Source organism: Choloepus didactylus, chromosome 13 (genome assembly GCF_015220235.1).
Source record: "Choloepus didactylus isolate mChoDid1 chromosome 13, mChoDid1.pri, whole genome shotgun sequence".
Taxonomy (NCBI): Eukaryota; Metazoa; Chordata; class Mammalia; order Pilosa; family Megalonychidae; genus Choloepus; species Choloepus didactylus.
In genome coordinates, this window is record NC_051319.1 from 17,215,486 (window position 1) to 17,232,567 (window position 17,082).

Sequence of the window (17,082 nt, forward strand, 5' to 3'; positions counted from 1 at the left end):
CACAAGGCGGGAGGGAGAGTCAAAGAAGGTAGAGAGGCAAAAGAAAGAGGAAAAAAAAATGACAGCTAGGAAGCAGCAAAAGGAAAAATAACCTTAAATCAAAGTAGAATAAAGAATCAGACAATACCACCAATGTCAAGTGTCTAACATGCCTCCCCTATTCCCCCCTCTTATCTGCATTCACCTTGGTATATCACCTTTGTTACATTAAAGGAAGCATAATATAATGATTCTGTTAGTTACAGTCTCTAGTTTATGCTGATTGCATCCCTCCCCCAATGCCTCCCCATTTTTAACACCTTGCAAGGTTGACATTTGCTTGTTCTCCCTCATAAAACAACATATTTGTACATTTTATCACAATTGTTGAATATTCTAGATTTCACCAATTTACACAGTCCCAGTCTTTATCTTTCTTCCTTTCTTGTGGTGTCTCACATGCTCCCCACCTTCCTCTCTCATCCATATTCATAGTTATCTTTGTTCAGTGTACTACATTGTTGTGCTACCATCTCCCAAAATTGTGTTCCAAACCACGCACTCCTGTCTTCTATCACCCTGTAGTGCTCCCTTTAGTATTTCCTGTAATGCGGGTATCTTGTTCACAAAGTCTCTCATTGTCAGTTTGTCAGAAAATATTTTGAGCTCTCCCTCATATTTGAAGGACAGCTTTGCTGGATATAGGATTCTTGGTTGGCGGTTTTTCTCTTTCAGTATCTTAAATGTATCACACCACTTCCTTCTTGCCTCCATGGTTTCTGCTGAGAGATCCGCACATAGTCTTATTAAGCTTCCTTTGTATGTAATGGATCGCTTTTCTCTTGCTGCTTTCAGGATTCTCTCTTTGTCTTTGACATTTGATAATCACCAGCCCCATTTCTTGAAGAGACTGTTGTGTCCCAGTTCAGTAGATTTGGGGGCCTTATCAAAAATCAGTCCACTGTAGATCTAGAAGCCTATTTCTGAATTCTCAGTTCAGTTCCATTGATCAATATGTCTGACTTTGTGCCAGTACCATGCTGTTGTGCTACTGTCGCTTTATAGTAAGCTTCAAAGTCAGGAAGTGTAAGTCTTCCCACTTTGTTTTTCTATTTTAGAATGTTTTTAGCAATTCAAGGCATCTTTCCCTTCCAAATAAATTTGATAACTAGCTTTTCCCAAGTCTGCAAAGTAGGTTGTTGGAATTTTGATTGGAATTGCATTGAATCTGTAGATCAGTTTGGGTAGGATTGACATCTTAATGATGTTTAGCCTTCCTATCCATGAACATGGAATATCTTTCCATGTTTTTAGGTCCCCTTTTATTTCTTTTAGTAAACGTATGTTAATTTTTTGTGTAGAGGTCTTTTATGTCATTGGTTAAGTTTATTCCTAGATACTTGATATTTTAGTTGTTATTGAGAATGTAATCTTTCTCTTGCTTGTCTCTTCAGTTGGATCATTTCTACTGTGTAGGAACATTACTGACTTATGTGGGTTAATCTTGTATCCTGCCACTTTGCTGAATTTGCTTGTCAGCTCAAGTAGCTAGCTGTGTCCTTGATTTCTTGGGGTTTTCAAAATATGAGATCATGTCATCTGCAAATAATGACAATTTTATTTCTTTCCAATTTGGATGCCATTTATTTCTGTGTCTTGCCAGATTGCTCTGGCTAGAACTTCTAGCACAGTGTTGAATAATAGAGGTGACAGCGGCATCCTTGTCTCATTCCTGATCTTAAGGGGAAGGCTTTCAGTTGCCTCGCCTTTGAGTACTATGCTGGCTGTGGGTTTTTATATATGACCTTTATCATATTGAGAAAGTTGCCTTCAATTCCGACCTTTTGAAGTGTTTTTAACAAAAAAGGATGTTGAATTATGTCAATTGCTTTTTCAGCATATATTGAGATGATCATTTGATTTTTCCCTTTTGATTTGGTAATATGTTGTATTACAGTGATTTGATTTTCTTATGTTGAACCACCCTTGCATGCCTGGGATGAACCCCACTTGGTCATTGTGTATGATTTTTTTAATGTGTCTTTGGATTTGATTTGCATGTATTTTATTGCGCCATCCGTATTCTTAGGGAGATTGGTCTATAGTTTTCCTTTCTTCTTGCGTCTTTATCTGACTTAGGTATTAAAATGATGTTGGCTTCCGAAAATGAGTTAGATAGTGTTCCATTTTCTCCAGTTTTTTGAAAAAGTTTAAGTAGGGTTGGTGTCAGTTCTTTTTGGAAAGTTCGGTAGAATTCCCCAGTGAAGCCATCTGGCCCTGAGCTTTTATTTGTAGGAAGCTTTTTGTTGACTGGATCTCTTTGCTTGTGATTGGTTTGTTGAGGTCTTCTATTTCTTCTCTGGTCAGTCAAAGTTGTTTATGTGCATGCTGGTTTGGATGTATTATGTCACCCAAAATGACATGTTGTTTGATGCAGTCTTGTGGGGGCAGATATATTAATGTTGATTAGGTTGGAACCTATTGGTTCAGTGTTTCCATGGTGATGTGACTCAGTCAACTGTGGGCGAGACCTTTCCTTGGATTATTTCTATGGAGGTATTGCCCCACCCATTCAGGGTGGGTCTTTATTGGATCACTGGAGTACTTTAAAAACACCCACACAGGCCCAGATGTAGAGAGCAACTGAGAGTGACATTTGAAGAGGAGCTGCAGCTAAGAGACACATTTTGAAGACGGCCATTGGAATCTAACACTGACATTTTGGAGAAAGCCATTTTGAAATCAGAACTCCAGAGCAGAAGCCAGCCACATGCCTTCCCAGCTAACAGAGGTTTTCTGGATGCCATTGGCCATCCTTCAGTGAAGGTACCTGATTGTTGATGCCTTACCTTGGACGCTTTATGGCCTTCAGACTGTAACTGTGTACCAAATAAACCCCCTTTATAAAAGCCAATCCATTTCTTATATATTGCATAATGGGTAGCATTAGCAAACTGGAACAGATTTTGGTACCAGAGAAGTGGGTTGCTGCGTTTGCAAATACCAAACATGTTAGAACAGCTTTTTAAATGGATAAGGGGGAGATTCTGGATGAATTGTAAGAAGCCTGATGGAAAGGCCTAAATTGCTTTGAGGAGACTGTTTGTAGAAATATGGACTCTAAAGATACTTCCCGTGAGGCCTTGAACAGAAATATTGAATGTGTCATTGCAAACTAGAAGAAAGGCAATCCTTGTTTTAAAGTGGCAGAGAATTTGGCAAAATTGTGTCCTGGTGTTGGATGGAAGACAGAATTTGAAAACAATGAGCTGGGATACTTAGTTGAAGAGATTTCGACTCTAAATATCAAAAGTGTGGCCAGGCTTCTTCTTGCATCTTATAGTAAAATGAGAGATGAAAGGGATAAACTGAGAAAAGAACTCTTGGGTACAAAGAAACCAGAAATTGATGGCCTGGAAAATGCTGAGCTTCCAGGGGCTGAAACCCCAGAAACTACAGCCCCAGGTAAGGATTTAACCAACAATGGAACCTGACCACTATTTCAGTACAAGCCAGGATTGGAGATGGAGTTATCCAGAAAGGATTTGTGGGAAGTCCTATTGTCTGATAGTTTTGACCCCTGTGTGCTTCACGCCAAGCCAGCGAGGTTTTTGAGAGAACTGTATAGCCAGAGCCATGGCCGGTCTAGACTGGAGGGGACAGAGGAACAAATTGAAGGAAAATTGTCTTCAAAGACAGAGCCATGGAGATTAAGGTCTGGAGTCAAGAGGTGTCAGGCAGGGAGAACGGAGTGGCCCACACACTTGGAAAGGGTGAGTTTGCCCCAGAAACAGAGCATGGGCCTTCAGCCTCAATGCTCAGGAAGAGTGCTGCCACCCCAGGCCCCAGAGAGGGTGGACCACATTCCCCTGGCTGCCACCCCACTGTTCAGAGAGGGGAGAGCCTTTGTCCCGGAGAAGCAGAGTCTGGGTGGCACCCCGATGTTTGAGGAGGGTGAGGCCAAGAAGGTGGTCTCCCCAGTACGTGGATATGTTGGCGCACTCACCCCAGCGTTTGGAAAGAAAAGGGCTGCTGCAAACGCCCTTGAAAGGGATTGGACTCCCGCTCTCTCAAGCCCCAAGAATAAAACATCTTTCAGTAAATGACTCTCAGACTGAAAGCTAATGGCATTTGGCCTGCAAGTTTTAGGAACTGTATTGGTCCCTTGAACCCTGTTTTCCTTTCAGTTTCTCCTTATGGCAATGGGAATGTTTAGCCTATGACTGTCCCTCCTTTGTATATTGGAAGCAGATAACTTGTTTTAAGTTTCACAGGTCTAGAGCCAGAGGGGAATTATGCCTTAGGACAGACCACATCTGTAACTGATTTTGATGGAATATTTTTGTTACCGAAATGATTTAATGTTTTGTGATATTGTGATGGATGAATGTATTTTATATATGGAAAGATCATGTCATTTTGGAGTCGGGGGGGGTGGAATGTGCTAGTTTGGATGTATTATGTCTCCCAAAATGCCATGTTCTTTGATGCAGTCTTGTGGGGGCAGACATTAACGTTGATTAGGTTGGAACCTATTGGTTCAGTGTTTCCATGGCAATGTGACTCAAACAACTGTGGGCGAGACCTTTCATCGGATTATTTCTATGGAGGTGTTGCCCCACCCATTCAGGGTGGGTCTTTATTGGATCACTGGAGTGCTTTAAAAAGGGCCACAACAGGCCCAGATGCAGAGAGCAACTGAGAGTGACATTTTGAAGATGGCCATTGGAATCTGACACTGATGTTTTGGAGAAAACCATTTTGAAACCAGAACTCTGGAGCAGAAGTCAGCCACATGCCTTCCCAGCTAATAGAGGTTTTCCAGACGTCATTGGCCATCCTTCAGCGAAGGTACCCGATTGTTGATGCCTTACCTTGGACACTTTATGGCCTTCGGACTGTAACTGTGTAACCAGATAAACCCCCTTTAAAAAAGCCAGTCCATTTCTGGTATTTTGCATAACAAGCGGCATTAGCAAACAAGAACAATGTGTTTCCAGGAAATTACCCATTTCCTCTAAATTATCTAGATTGTTTGCATAGAGTTGTTCATAGGATCCTCTTATGATTTTTAAAATTTCTTTGGGATCTGCAGTAATGTCCCCCCTCCCGTTAATTGTTTTGTTTATTTGGGTATTTGGGTCTTCTCTCTTTTTGACTTTTTCAGTCTAGCTAAGGGTTTGTCAGTATTGTTGATCTTCTCAAAGAACCAACTCTTGGTTTTATTTATTCTCTGTATTGTTTGTTTGTTTGTTTGTCCTCCACATCATTTATTTCTGCTTTAATCCTTGTTATTTCTTTTCTTCTACTTGCTTTAGGATTCGTTTGCTGATCATTTTCTAGCTTCTTCCATTTTTCCATTAGCTCTTTGATTTTAGCACTTTCTTCATTTTTAATGTATGCATTTAGAGCTATAAATTTCCCCTTCAGTACCACCTTCACTGCATCCTATAAGTTTTGATATGTTGTGTTCTCGTTTTCATTCATCTCTAGATACTTAGCAATTTCTGTTGCTATTTCTTCTTTGACCTACTGATTGTTTAGGAGTGTGTTGTTTAACCTCCAGATATTTGTGAATGTTCTAGATCTTTGATGGTTATTGACTTCTAGTTGTATTCTATTGTGGTCAGAGACTATGCTTTAAATAATTTCAATCTTTTTAAATTTATTAAGGCTTGTTTTATGCCCCAGCATATGATCTATTCTGGAGAAAGTTCCATGAGCACTGGAGAAGAATGTATATTGTGGTAATTTGGGATGTAATGCTCTGTATGTATGTTAAGTCTAATTTGTTTATCATATTGTTTAGGTTCTCAGTTTCCTTATTGGTCCTCTTTCTGGTTGATCTATAGGAGATGTATTGAAGTCTCCCACAATCTCTGGCTTCCTTCAGTTTTGCCAATGTCTCATGTACTTTGGAGCACCTTGATTGGGTGCATAAACATTTATGATTGTTATTTCTTCTTGGTGAATTGTCCCTTTTATTAGTATATAGTGTCCTTCTTGCCTCTTGTGACATCCTTGCATTTAAAGTCTATTTTATCTGAAATTAGTATTGCTACCCCTGCTTTCTTTTGGCTGTAGCTTGCATGGAATATTTTTTTCCATCCTTTCACTTTCAATTTCTTTGTGCCCATGGTTCTAAGATGAGTCTCTTTTAAATAACGTACTGATTGTTCATATTTTTTAATCCATTCTGCCAATCTTTCTTTTAATTGGGGAGTTTAATCCAGTCACATTCAAAGTTATTACTGTGAGGGTAGTTCTCAAATCAGCCATCTTATCCTTTGGTTTTTTAATTGTCAGTTGTATTTTTTCCCCTTTCTCTCTTCATTTCCTTTAATGTACCATTACTAAAACAGTTCTGTGCCCTCTCCTGACCTCTGTCTCCTTTTTTTTTGTCAGCCTGAGAGCTTCCTTTAGTATTTCTTATAGGGCAGGTCTCTTGTTAACAATTCTCTCAGCATTTGTTTGTCTGTGAAAATTTTAGCTCTCACTCAATTTTGAAGGAGAACTTTGTGGGATAAAGAATTCTTGGCTGGCAGTTTTTCTCTTTCAGAATTTTAAACATATCATACCACTGCCTTCTCACCTCCATGGTGCCTGCTGAGTAGTCAGTACTTAGACTTATGTTGTTTACATTGTATGTGGTGAGTTGTTTCTCTCTTACTGCTTTCAGAACTTTCTCCTTCTCTTCAGCATTTGACAGTCTGATCAGAATATGTCTCAGAGTGGGTTTATTTGGATTTATTGTATCTGAAGTTCATTGAGCATCTTTGATTTGTATATTTATGTCATTTAGCAGGGTTGGAAAGTTTTCCCCAACAGTTTCTTTGAATACTTTTCCTAACCCTTTACTCTTCTCCTTCTGGAACACCAATAATTCTTATATTTGTGTGCTTCATGTTGTCCATCATTTCCCTGAGATTCATTTCAAATTTTTCAATTGTTTTCACTATTCGTTCTTTTGTGCTTTCGCTTTCCATCAGGCTATCTTTGAGTTCACTAATTCATTCCTCTACCTCTTCAAATCTGGTGGTGTGTGTCTCAAGAGTCTTTTTAATTTGATGAATAGTATCTTTTATTTTCCTAAGATCCACTATTTTTTTATTTACTCTTGCAAATTCTTCTTTAAGCTTTTCTAAGATCTTCTTGATGTCCTTTATATCCTGAGCTATGATATTCATGTTTATGAGTAGTTCTTTGATTAATTGCTCCAAGTTCTGTATCTCCTTTGGTTTTTTAATTTGGGCATTTGGGTTATCCGTATCATCTGTTTTCTTCACATGCTTTATAATTTTCTGTTACTCTTGGAATTTGCTTAACTTGATAGGGTTCTTTTAGGATATGCAGGCTTATTTGAACATTTATCTGTAATTTTACAGAGCTACAGCTTGCTGGAGCTGGTAGCACTCCTGAGCCACCTCTTACCCTCAAGCCAGCTCTCCCCAACTTTGTCTGTTCACTGAGTGGGGTCCTATCAGTGTACCAGTTTTCCTTGTGCATTAGGGACTACCAGCCCTGTGGGTAGGTGGCATGCCCTGTGCAATTTGGCAGGGAGTCCACTCCAGGACACAGTGGTCCTGGCTGTTCCCGGGGCCGTGGGTGCAGTATTCTTTGGCTGCAGAGCCGCGGGTCTCACCTTTCATCTCAGATGCCCCACAGTCCCTCTCTGCCGGGCACCCACGAGCCCCTGGGATTGGGGGAAGGCTCCTTGCACTGCCTATAGGCTGTGCACCATGCGGGCTTCTGTGGAGGAAGAGTGGATGCTGCCGCAAACCTGCCAAATCCTGAATTCCCTCAAGGAAATTCTCAGCCATGAGGCTGTGAAGGGTTGTTTCCCAGGCAGCTGCAAAGATGGCTGCTCAGTGCATGGAAAGCTACCCACTTCCGCAATCACTGGCCTGCTCCAACGGCCAGTCCCTGGCACAGGGGCTTTTGGTCATGGGTCTCTGGAGGGTTATCACCCATGCCAAGTACTGAGGAGGGTGTCCGGGGCGTGGAAGGCTGCTCCCCACTGGCCGTCAGGCAGCCCCAGCCGCCCATTCCTGGCAGTGCTCCAGGCCGAACACTCACCCATCTCTAAACACAGCCTCTCAGTTTTTCCAAGTAGACATTCACTATGGGTGTAGAAGTCCCTGCCCAGCGGTGGAGCCCTGGAACTGCTGTTCTAGAGCACTTTCTCTCCTTTTTCTGGTGTTTTCAATGGAGGAGAATTTTGCTCTTCTGTCTCAATTTGCCTTCTTGGATCCTTTCCATTATTTCTAATTAAGTCAGCAATAATTTTTATTTTTGTTCCTCTGTATTTAATATACCTTTTCCTTGGTTTGTTTTCAAAATGTCCTCTTAATCTTTTGTTTTTACCACTTTAACTGTGATGTGTTTTACATGGCTTTCTTTGTATTTATCCTGCTTTGGCATTTATTGGTCTTCTTGGAATATGTGTCAATATTTTTTTCATTAAATTTTGGGAATTTTTGACCATTATTTCTTCAATTTTTTTTCTGTCTCAGTCTCTTGTCTCGAGAACATGTATTCTTGAGACTTTGTTAATTTTTCTCCATTCTTTTTTTCTGTGATATTCAGATTGGATAATTTTTATTATCTTCATCTTCTCTGACTTTCCTATGTAACATCATCAATCTACTATTAAGCCTATCCATTAAGGTTTTTATTTCAATTAAATTGCACTTTTCAGTTCTAGAATTTTTTTTCGTCATTTTTACAATTTCTGGTTTTCATTAAGATTTTTTTTTTTTTGCTTATTCATTTAGCCCATAGTTGCTTGTCATTCTTTAAATGTATTTTCCTTTAGGTCTATTTATATTAGCTGTTTTAAACTGTTTGTTTACTCCAACATCTTTGCCATCTCAGGGTTGATTTCAGTTACCTTGAGGTTCATATTTTCCTAATTTCTGTCAGGTAATATTTTATTGTGTATTTGTTATTATTGATATGCTTTAAGATTTTAGATTCTATTAGCTTTTGCTAAGGAAGGTTTATTTTTGTTTTAGCAGTCATTTTAGTTGCTGATCCCCTTTAGCTTTTATAGGCTTCATTTTCTATTTTGTTAAGGTGAATCTATGGAAATCCCAAAATGCTTACCAACCCCCTAACTTTTCAGGACTCAATCTCCAAACTTTGTGTTGTCTGAATATAAGAATTTCATTTTGACTTTGTTAGGGAGTATATGAATTAGGTATTCATATCTCTCCGCTTTGGTTGAGTCAGTCCACCACCATCTCCAACATTGCCTGACTTCTAGTATCTTTGTTCTATTCTGAACATTGTAATAGCTTTTCTCTGGTTGGCCTCATCTAGTCCCACCCTGTTAATGTTTCCCCAAGACTCAAAGGGAACCCACCTCTACCATCTTCTGGTGACCCCTCTGTGAAGTTCCCTCCTCGTCAGTATATTGCTCCCTGTTCTAGTTTGCTAATGCTGCCAGAATGCAAAACACCAGAAATAGATCAGCTTTTATAAAAGGGGTTTATTTGGTTACAAAGTTACAGTCTTAAGACCATAAAGTGTCCAAGGTAAGTCATTAACAATCAGGTACCTTCACTGGAGGATGGCCAGTGGTGTCCAGAAAACCTCTGTTAGCTGGGAAGGCACGCGGCTGGCGTCTGCTCCAAAGTTCTGGTTTCAGAATGGCTTTCTCCCAGGACGTTCCTCTCTAGGCTGCTGTTCCTCAAAAATGTCACTCTTAGTTGCTCTTGGGGTGTTTGACCTCTCTTAGCTTCTCCGGAGCAAAAGTCTGCTTTCAACGGCCATCTTCAAACTGTCTCATTTGCAGCTACTCTCTCAGCTTCTGTGCATTCTTCAAAGTGTCCCTCTTGGCTGTAGCTCCTCTTCAAAATGTCACTCTCAGCTGCACTGAGTTCCCTCTGTTTGTCTGCTCATTTATATGACTCCAGTGATTTTATTTAGACCCACCCTCAATGGGTGGGGTAACACCTCCATGAAAATTACCCAATCAGAGTCATCACCCACAGTTGGGCAAGGCGGATCTCCATGGAAACACTCAAAGAATTACAATCTAATCAACACTGATACATCTGCCCACACAAGATTACATCAAAAAACATGGCTTTTTCTGGGGGACATATTATATACAAACCGGTACACTCCCAGATTCCAGACTTTCTCAAAATCTTATCTCTGTGTTCTCAACTCAGTAAGGAAATTGTAGGCTTTGAGGGTCACTGTGAGGAAATTGTTCCCAGGTAGGGAGCCTGGGTAATTGTGGACGTATCTCTTCAGTTTCCCATTAGGGATCACAGTACTGTACTCCCTATTGTCCAGTACCTAAAAACAGTTGTCTCATATATTTTGTGTTCAGTTTCGTGGTTGGTTGTCAGAAAGGGCTAATTTGGTACCTGTAATTTCATCACAGCCAGAAGTATAATTCTCACCCTTACCTGTTTAACCTTTAAAAAAATGAATCCTTTAAAAAAAAAAAAAAAAGAGAAAAACCAAAAGAAAAAAAATTTAAAAATGAATCCTTATCTGTGTGAAATATTTTTCTCATTTCCCAGTAGAGAACAGCCATTAAGGTGGGTTTAAAAAATAATTTAAAACATATCTTGCACAGAGCATACTTTGATAGCAAATTTTATGGCTTATACATGCAAAATGATATTTGATGTAAGAAATATGAAACATAACTCTCATTTCTAGATGGCTTAATGGTACAAATAACTCCAGAGACCATGGATGGCTTACGGTTAGCTCTGCGAGAGCAAAAAGACTTTAAAATTACATGTGGGAAAGTTGATGCAGCCGACCTGAGAGAGTATGTGGACATCTGCTGGGTAGATTCTGAAGAAAAAGGAAACAAAGGGTAGGAAATTTTACTAAAATGCAATTGATTTAATGGGGCTGGAGGAGAGGAGGGACTAAAAACAACCTGTTAATAAAATTAAATATTTTATGAGTGGGCATAGAATTATACCATTAATTTTAGAATTTATACTTTAATTAATTAATGCAATATTTTTTCAAATATGTGCTTCCCCAACCTTACGTATGTTTTCTTGACCAAGATGCTGTAAATTATTCAAGGGTGGCCTGTGATAAAAGGGCCGTTATGTAGTAGTGTAGGCTTAATGTCAAGGCTGAGAAAGGTAACATACTTTTTCGGTCATATAGTATCTATTTTTGGTAAGTGAAAGATTCCCTTTGAGTGATTATTTTAAATTATGTTGATTCACTGTTGATAAGAACAACTGAATTTAATAATATGTACGTTAGAGGTCTTACAAATTATTACTGCCACTCCATCTTTTCAGTTATGCATTTTCTTTCTGTTTTGGAGACTAGTTAAGGTGTCTGGAGCAAAGAAAGAAGAAGAGGGCTAACACTGAAGGATTCGAAAATAGAGGTTTTGAATTCATGAGACAGCTTTTTATTTTGACCTTCATGTCTGAATTGGGCACATAAGAAATTAGGTATAATATACTAAACAAAAAATGTGGCTATGCAGTCAAGAAATCTTGGTAAATGAATGTGATCTACTGATATACATAATTGAGATATCTTGTTTCTTTAAATGTATAGCTTTCACAGTTTCTCTCCTTATCCCATTTGTTAAATCTAGTAATTCATTTCATAGGAAATATTCTACTGCTACTATTCTTATTGTATTATGTTTTATTCTGTAGTGTTATCAGTTCAGTGGATGGCATAGCATTACAAGGATTTCCAAGTGAAAAAATAAAACTTGAAGCAGATTTTGAAAGTGATGAGAAGATGGTCAAGTGTACTGAGGTAATCAAGAAAGAGGATTCCTTCCTTTTGCAAGTGTGATGGATATTGTTTTTGTTTTTTTAAACTCAGAGATTTTGTGGTACTTAATCTCTGAACATTTAAGTGCAAATTATTACACTTTTTATATTACACATTGAAACACGTGTCTCCACCCCACACTGCCTTTATATATCAGTTTTGGGTTTCTATAAGATTATTTCAGGCTATTGTATGTTGGTACTACCTGCCAGTTCAGTTTAGTTTTGACATCATTGCCATCTTTGTTTGTACATTTGACCATATTCTTCTCACTTTTCTTGTATTTTACCAAAAAAAAAAAAAAACATAAAAATTCCTCTCATATGCGAATACTGATTGTGAATTGTCAGCAAAAATGTTTGGATTATTTTAGGAGGAATGTTGAATTGTGTTAAACCTTATTCTCACCTGATTTTGCTTTAGACTAGTGACAGGGATAGCAGGCAATAGAACATTATTTCCTTGTTTGATATTAGCTTTATATAAATGTTCTCACTGGATGGTGATCTTATATAGGATGGACTCCTTATACCCTTCTGAGGACTGAGTTAATAAGGCTTTTTTGTTACAAGTTAACTTTAGGCAAAAATAGCTAAAGGATCCCCAAATTCCATAACCTTTGGTATTAAGTTTTTATTTCTACTATAGATTTGGCTATAGATATAGAATGCTCTTAATTAGTGAATTTCTTGGTACTAACAATTAACAAGGTTGAATTGAAAGCAACAATTGTTGCATTTTTAAGTTACTTTTTGCTCTTGATCATGACTTGTTTCCCAAATAAATACATTTCAGGTGTTCTACTTTCTAAAGGACCAGGATTTATCTATTTCTGCAACTCCTTATCAGTTTGCAAAAGAAATAGCCATGGCTTGTAGTGCTGCACTGTGCCCCCACCTGAAAACTCTAAAAAATAATGGGATGAATAAAATTGGACTCAGAGTATCCATTGACACTGATATGGTGAGGCATGTTTATGTGTGTATTTTTGAAATTAATGTATTATATATTATCTGTTTTTTATTTAACATTTTATTTTGGGGTGAAAGGAACTAAAATTTGTCAAGTATCAAATGTGTGCTACACACTTCACCTACATTTTCTATTTTAATCTCCACAATAGGGGTCAGAAAACATGTTCTGCAGAGGGTCAGAGGTAAATAATTTAGTCCTTGTAGGCTGGATGGTTTGACACAGCTTCTCAACTCTGCCATTGTAGTGCTAAAGCAACATAGACAATATGTAAACAAATGAGTATTATTGTGTTCCAGGGAAACTTTATTTACAAAAACAGGTGGCAAGCCAGATTTAGCCTGCAGACCATAGTTTGCCTACCTTTGCTCCACAACAGTCCTACCTGATAAGTAGGTTTGTTTAGTGATTCTCTAGATTCTGTATTTGCATGTTTTAAAATTACAAAAGTCTGTAGATGTGTATATATAACAGGGCCACTTAATTGAACATTTCCAGAGAACAGTATTCACACTCCAAACTGCAATGTAAATGGTTCCTACTACAGTTGTGTAAATGGTTCCTACAGATCTCCCTCCTACCTTTGCCCCTAACCCCATAGCTCACCTCCGTACTCCCACTCACTCCTCCTCCCCAACTTACACAATTAATGTTACTCATTTCTTATGTATTCTTTGTGATTTTATGCATGTCCAAGCAAATAAGTGCATGTGTCCTTTTTGCACCCACCTCCCTTTTATAGTTATTTTTTACAGTACATATTCTTTTTAATAGTTGCTTAGTAGTCAATTGTATAAATGTGCCGTAGTTCATTTAACAAGTTCTTAATGCATGTTCACTATGTGTGTATTGACATCTCAGTTGTCCACAAAATTTTGCTTTTTCATAAATGTGAGTACAGGCATACCTCAGAGAGATTCTGGGTTTGGTTCCAGACCTCTTCAATAAAGAGAATATTGCAATAAACCAATTCACACAATTTTTTTTGTTTTCCAGTGTGTGTAAAAGTCGTTATACTCTGCTGTGGTCTATTAAGTTTGCAATAGCATTATATCAAAAAAAACAATGTACATACTTTAATTTAAAAATACTTTATTGCTAAAAAACACTAACCTTCATATGAGCCTTCAGTGAGTATAATCTTTTTGCTGTTTGGAGGGTCTTGCCTGGATGCTAATGGCTGCTGATTGCTGAAGGTTGGGGTAGCTATGGCAATTTCTTAAAATAAAACAACAATGAAGTTTGCTATTTTGCCTGATTCTTCCTTTCATGAAAGATTTCTCTGTAGCACGTGTTACTGTTTGAGAGCATTTTACCCACAGTAGAACTTCTTTCAAAATTGGAGTCAGTCCTCTCCAACCCTGTCATTGCTTTACTAACTAAGTTTATGTAATATTCTAAATACTTTATTGTCATTTCAACAATGTTCACAGTATCTTCACCTGGAGTAGATGCCATCTCAAGAAACCACTTTCTTTGCTCAACCATGAGAAGCAGCTCCTCATCCATTAAAGTTTATCATGAGATTGCAGCAATTTAATCATATCTTCAGGCTCCACTTCTAATTCTAGATCTTTGCTCTTTCCACCATATCTACAGATACTTTTTCCATTGAAGTCTTGAACCCTTCAAAGTCATCCATGAGGGTTGTAATCACCTTCTTCCAAACTTGTTCATGTTGATATTTTGACCTTTTCCCATGAATTATTAATGCTTTTAATGGTATCTAGAATGGCGAATCCTTTCCCGAAGGTTTTCAGTGTACTTTGCCCAAATCCATCAGAAGAATCTATGGCAGCTGTAGCTTATTATTAAATAATAATAAGACTTCAAAGTTGAAATGACTCCTTGATCCATGGACTGCAGAAAGAATTTTGTATTAGCAGACTTGAAAACATTAATCTCATACATCTTCATCAGAGCTCTTGGATGACCAGGTCACCCTGCATTGTCAGAAAGCAATATTATTTTGAAAGGAATCTGTTTCCGAGCAGTGAGTCTCAACTGTGGGCTTCAGATTTTCAGTAAACCATGTTGTAAATAGATGTGCTGTCATCCGGGCTTGGTTGTTCCATTTATAAAGCACAGGCAGAGATTTAGCATAATTTTTAAGAGCCCTAGGATTTTTGGAATGCTAATTGAGCGATGGTTTCAACTTAAAGTCACCAGCTGCATTAGCCCCTAACAGGAGAATCAGCCTGTCCTTTGAAGCTTTGAAGCCAGGCATTGACTTCTCCTCTCTAGCTATGAAAGTCCTAGATGGCATCACTTTCCTAAATAAGGCTATTTTGTCTACATTGAAAATCTGTTGTTCAGTGTAGCCGCCTTCATCAATTATCTTAGCTAAATCTTCTGGATAATTTGCTGCAGCTTCTACATCAGTACTTGCAGGTTTACCTTGTACTTTTATCTTATGGAGATGGCTTCTTTCCTTAAGCCTCGTGAACCAACCTCTGCTGGCTTCAAACTTCTGCAACTTCTTTACCTCTCTGTCTTCATAGAATTAAAGAGAGTTGGGGCCTTGCTCTGGAGTAGGCTTTGGCATAAGGAATGAATGGGGAAGGTTGTGGTTGGTTTGATCTTCTGTTGAGACCATGAAAAAACTGTCCATTTCAGCAATAAGGCTGTTTCACTTTCTCATTATTTGTGTGTTCACTGAAGTAGCACTTTTAATTTCCGTCAAGAACTTTTCCTTTGCATTCACAACTAAGCTAACTGGGCAAGAGGCCTAGCTTTTAGCCTGTCAGGCTTTTGACATGCCTTCCTCACTAAGCTGAATCATTTCTAGCTTTTATTTAAAGTGAGAGATGTGCTCTTCTTCCTTTCACTTGAATGCTTAGAGGCTATTGTAGGGTTACTAATTGACCTAATTTCAGTATTGTGTCTCCAGGAATAGGGAGGCCCAAGGATAGGGAGAGAGATGAGGGAATGACCAGTTGGTGGAGTAGTTTGAACACATACAACATTTTTCAATTAAGTTTGCTATCTTAAATGGGCATAGTTCATGGCACCCCAAAGGAATTATAATAGTAGCATCAAAGATCACTGATCACAGGTCACCATAAAAGATAAAATAATAATGAAAAAGTTTGAAGTATTGTAAGAATTACCAAAATGTGACAACAGAGACACAAAGTGAGCCGTGCTGTTGGAAAAATGGCACAATAGATTCTACTTGACACAGGGATAGATTTGCTCGATGAAGGGTTGCCACAAGACTTCAATTCGTAAAAAATGCCTGTGAAGCACAATAAAGCAAAATGTGATAAAATGAAGTATGCCTGTATATCCATAAGAAAAATTCCTAGAAGTAGAATTGCCAGGTTCAAGTATGTACTCAATAGATATTACTAAATTGCCCCAAATAGAGGATATACCAACTTACGTTTTCCACTAGCAATTTATGAGAGTTCCTTCTCCCACATTCTTATCATAGCAGTATGTAATCAAATTTTTAACTTTTCCGATTTGATAAGTGAAAATGATGGTATTATTTTAAGGTGCATTTCTCTTATAATGGGTGATGATCATCTTATATATTAGAGCCATTTGTTTTTTTGTGAACTTTCAGTTAATAGCTGATAGATATATTTATTTTGTTCCTATTTTCAACATTAAATATAGTAGATTTTCAAAGCAGGATCATCATTAGGATGTTTAATGTAAAGATAGCTAAGGTTTGCATTTCTCCATCTAGAATGTGTTACACACATAGTTCCTGTAGGAAAGAGGAAGTTATGTTTTCATCTCACTTTTAAAAGTCACTTTTCCAAGAAAGCACAAATAACAATATAATTGTTATTTGAGTAAGCACTGTTAATATTTCCATTTTTAGTCAAATGTATTAAAATTTAATTTTCACCCACCTCAATATTAGATCCAACAACAAATTTGAAGTAAAAAGTTTTTTTACTTTTTTTATTTTGAAATAATTTCAGACATACAGGACAGTTGCAAAAATAATACAAATCCAATATAGAGAATTCCAACACACTCCCCTCCCCCAGATAACCATATCTATCAATTTTAAACTTTTGCCACTTTTGCTGTATCATTGTATCTTCTGTCTGTCTGTCTGTCTGTCCATCTTTGGAACATTTAAAAGCAGGTTGCACGCACCATACTCCTTGAACACATACTTTCATGTGCACTTCCTACAAACAAGGATATTCCCTCAAATAACAATCTTAAGTGCAGTTATCAAGTTCAAGCAATTTAATATTGGTAAAAGCTTACATTCTGTATTCCAGTATTTTTCTCATGTCCCAATAATGTCCTTTTGAGCCTTTTCTCCTGCTTTCTTAGGTTCCATCCAGTATCATGTATTACATTTGACTGTAATTA

General features: G+C 37.9%; 1 protein-coding gene across 4 annotated transcripts in view; it reads left to right on the forward strand.

Annotated features, from left to right (window-relative positions):
• Positions 1-17,082, forward strand: part of ZFYVE16 (zinc finger FYVE-type containing 16) — a 118,081-nt gene that overhangs the window by 98,046 nt on the left and 2,953 nt on the right. For all 4 annotated transcript variants that reach the window (XM_037801164.1, XM_037801162.1, XM_037801163.1 and 1 more), the window contains 3 exons: positions 10,660-10,822; positions 11,643-11,748; positions 12,562-12,729. In XM_037801164.1, coding sequence (XP_037657092.1) covers positions 10,660-10,822; positions 11,643-11,748; positions 12,562-12,729 — 437 coding nt within the window. The remainder of the gene's footprint in view (positions 1-10,659; positions 10,823-11,642; positions 11,749-12,561; positions 12,730-17,082) is intronic.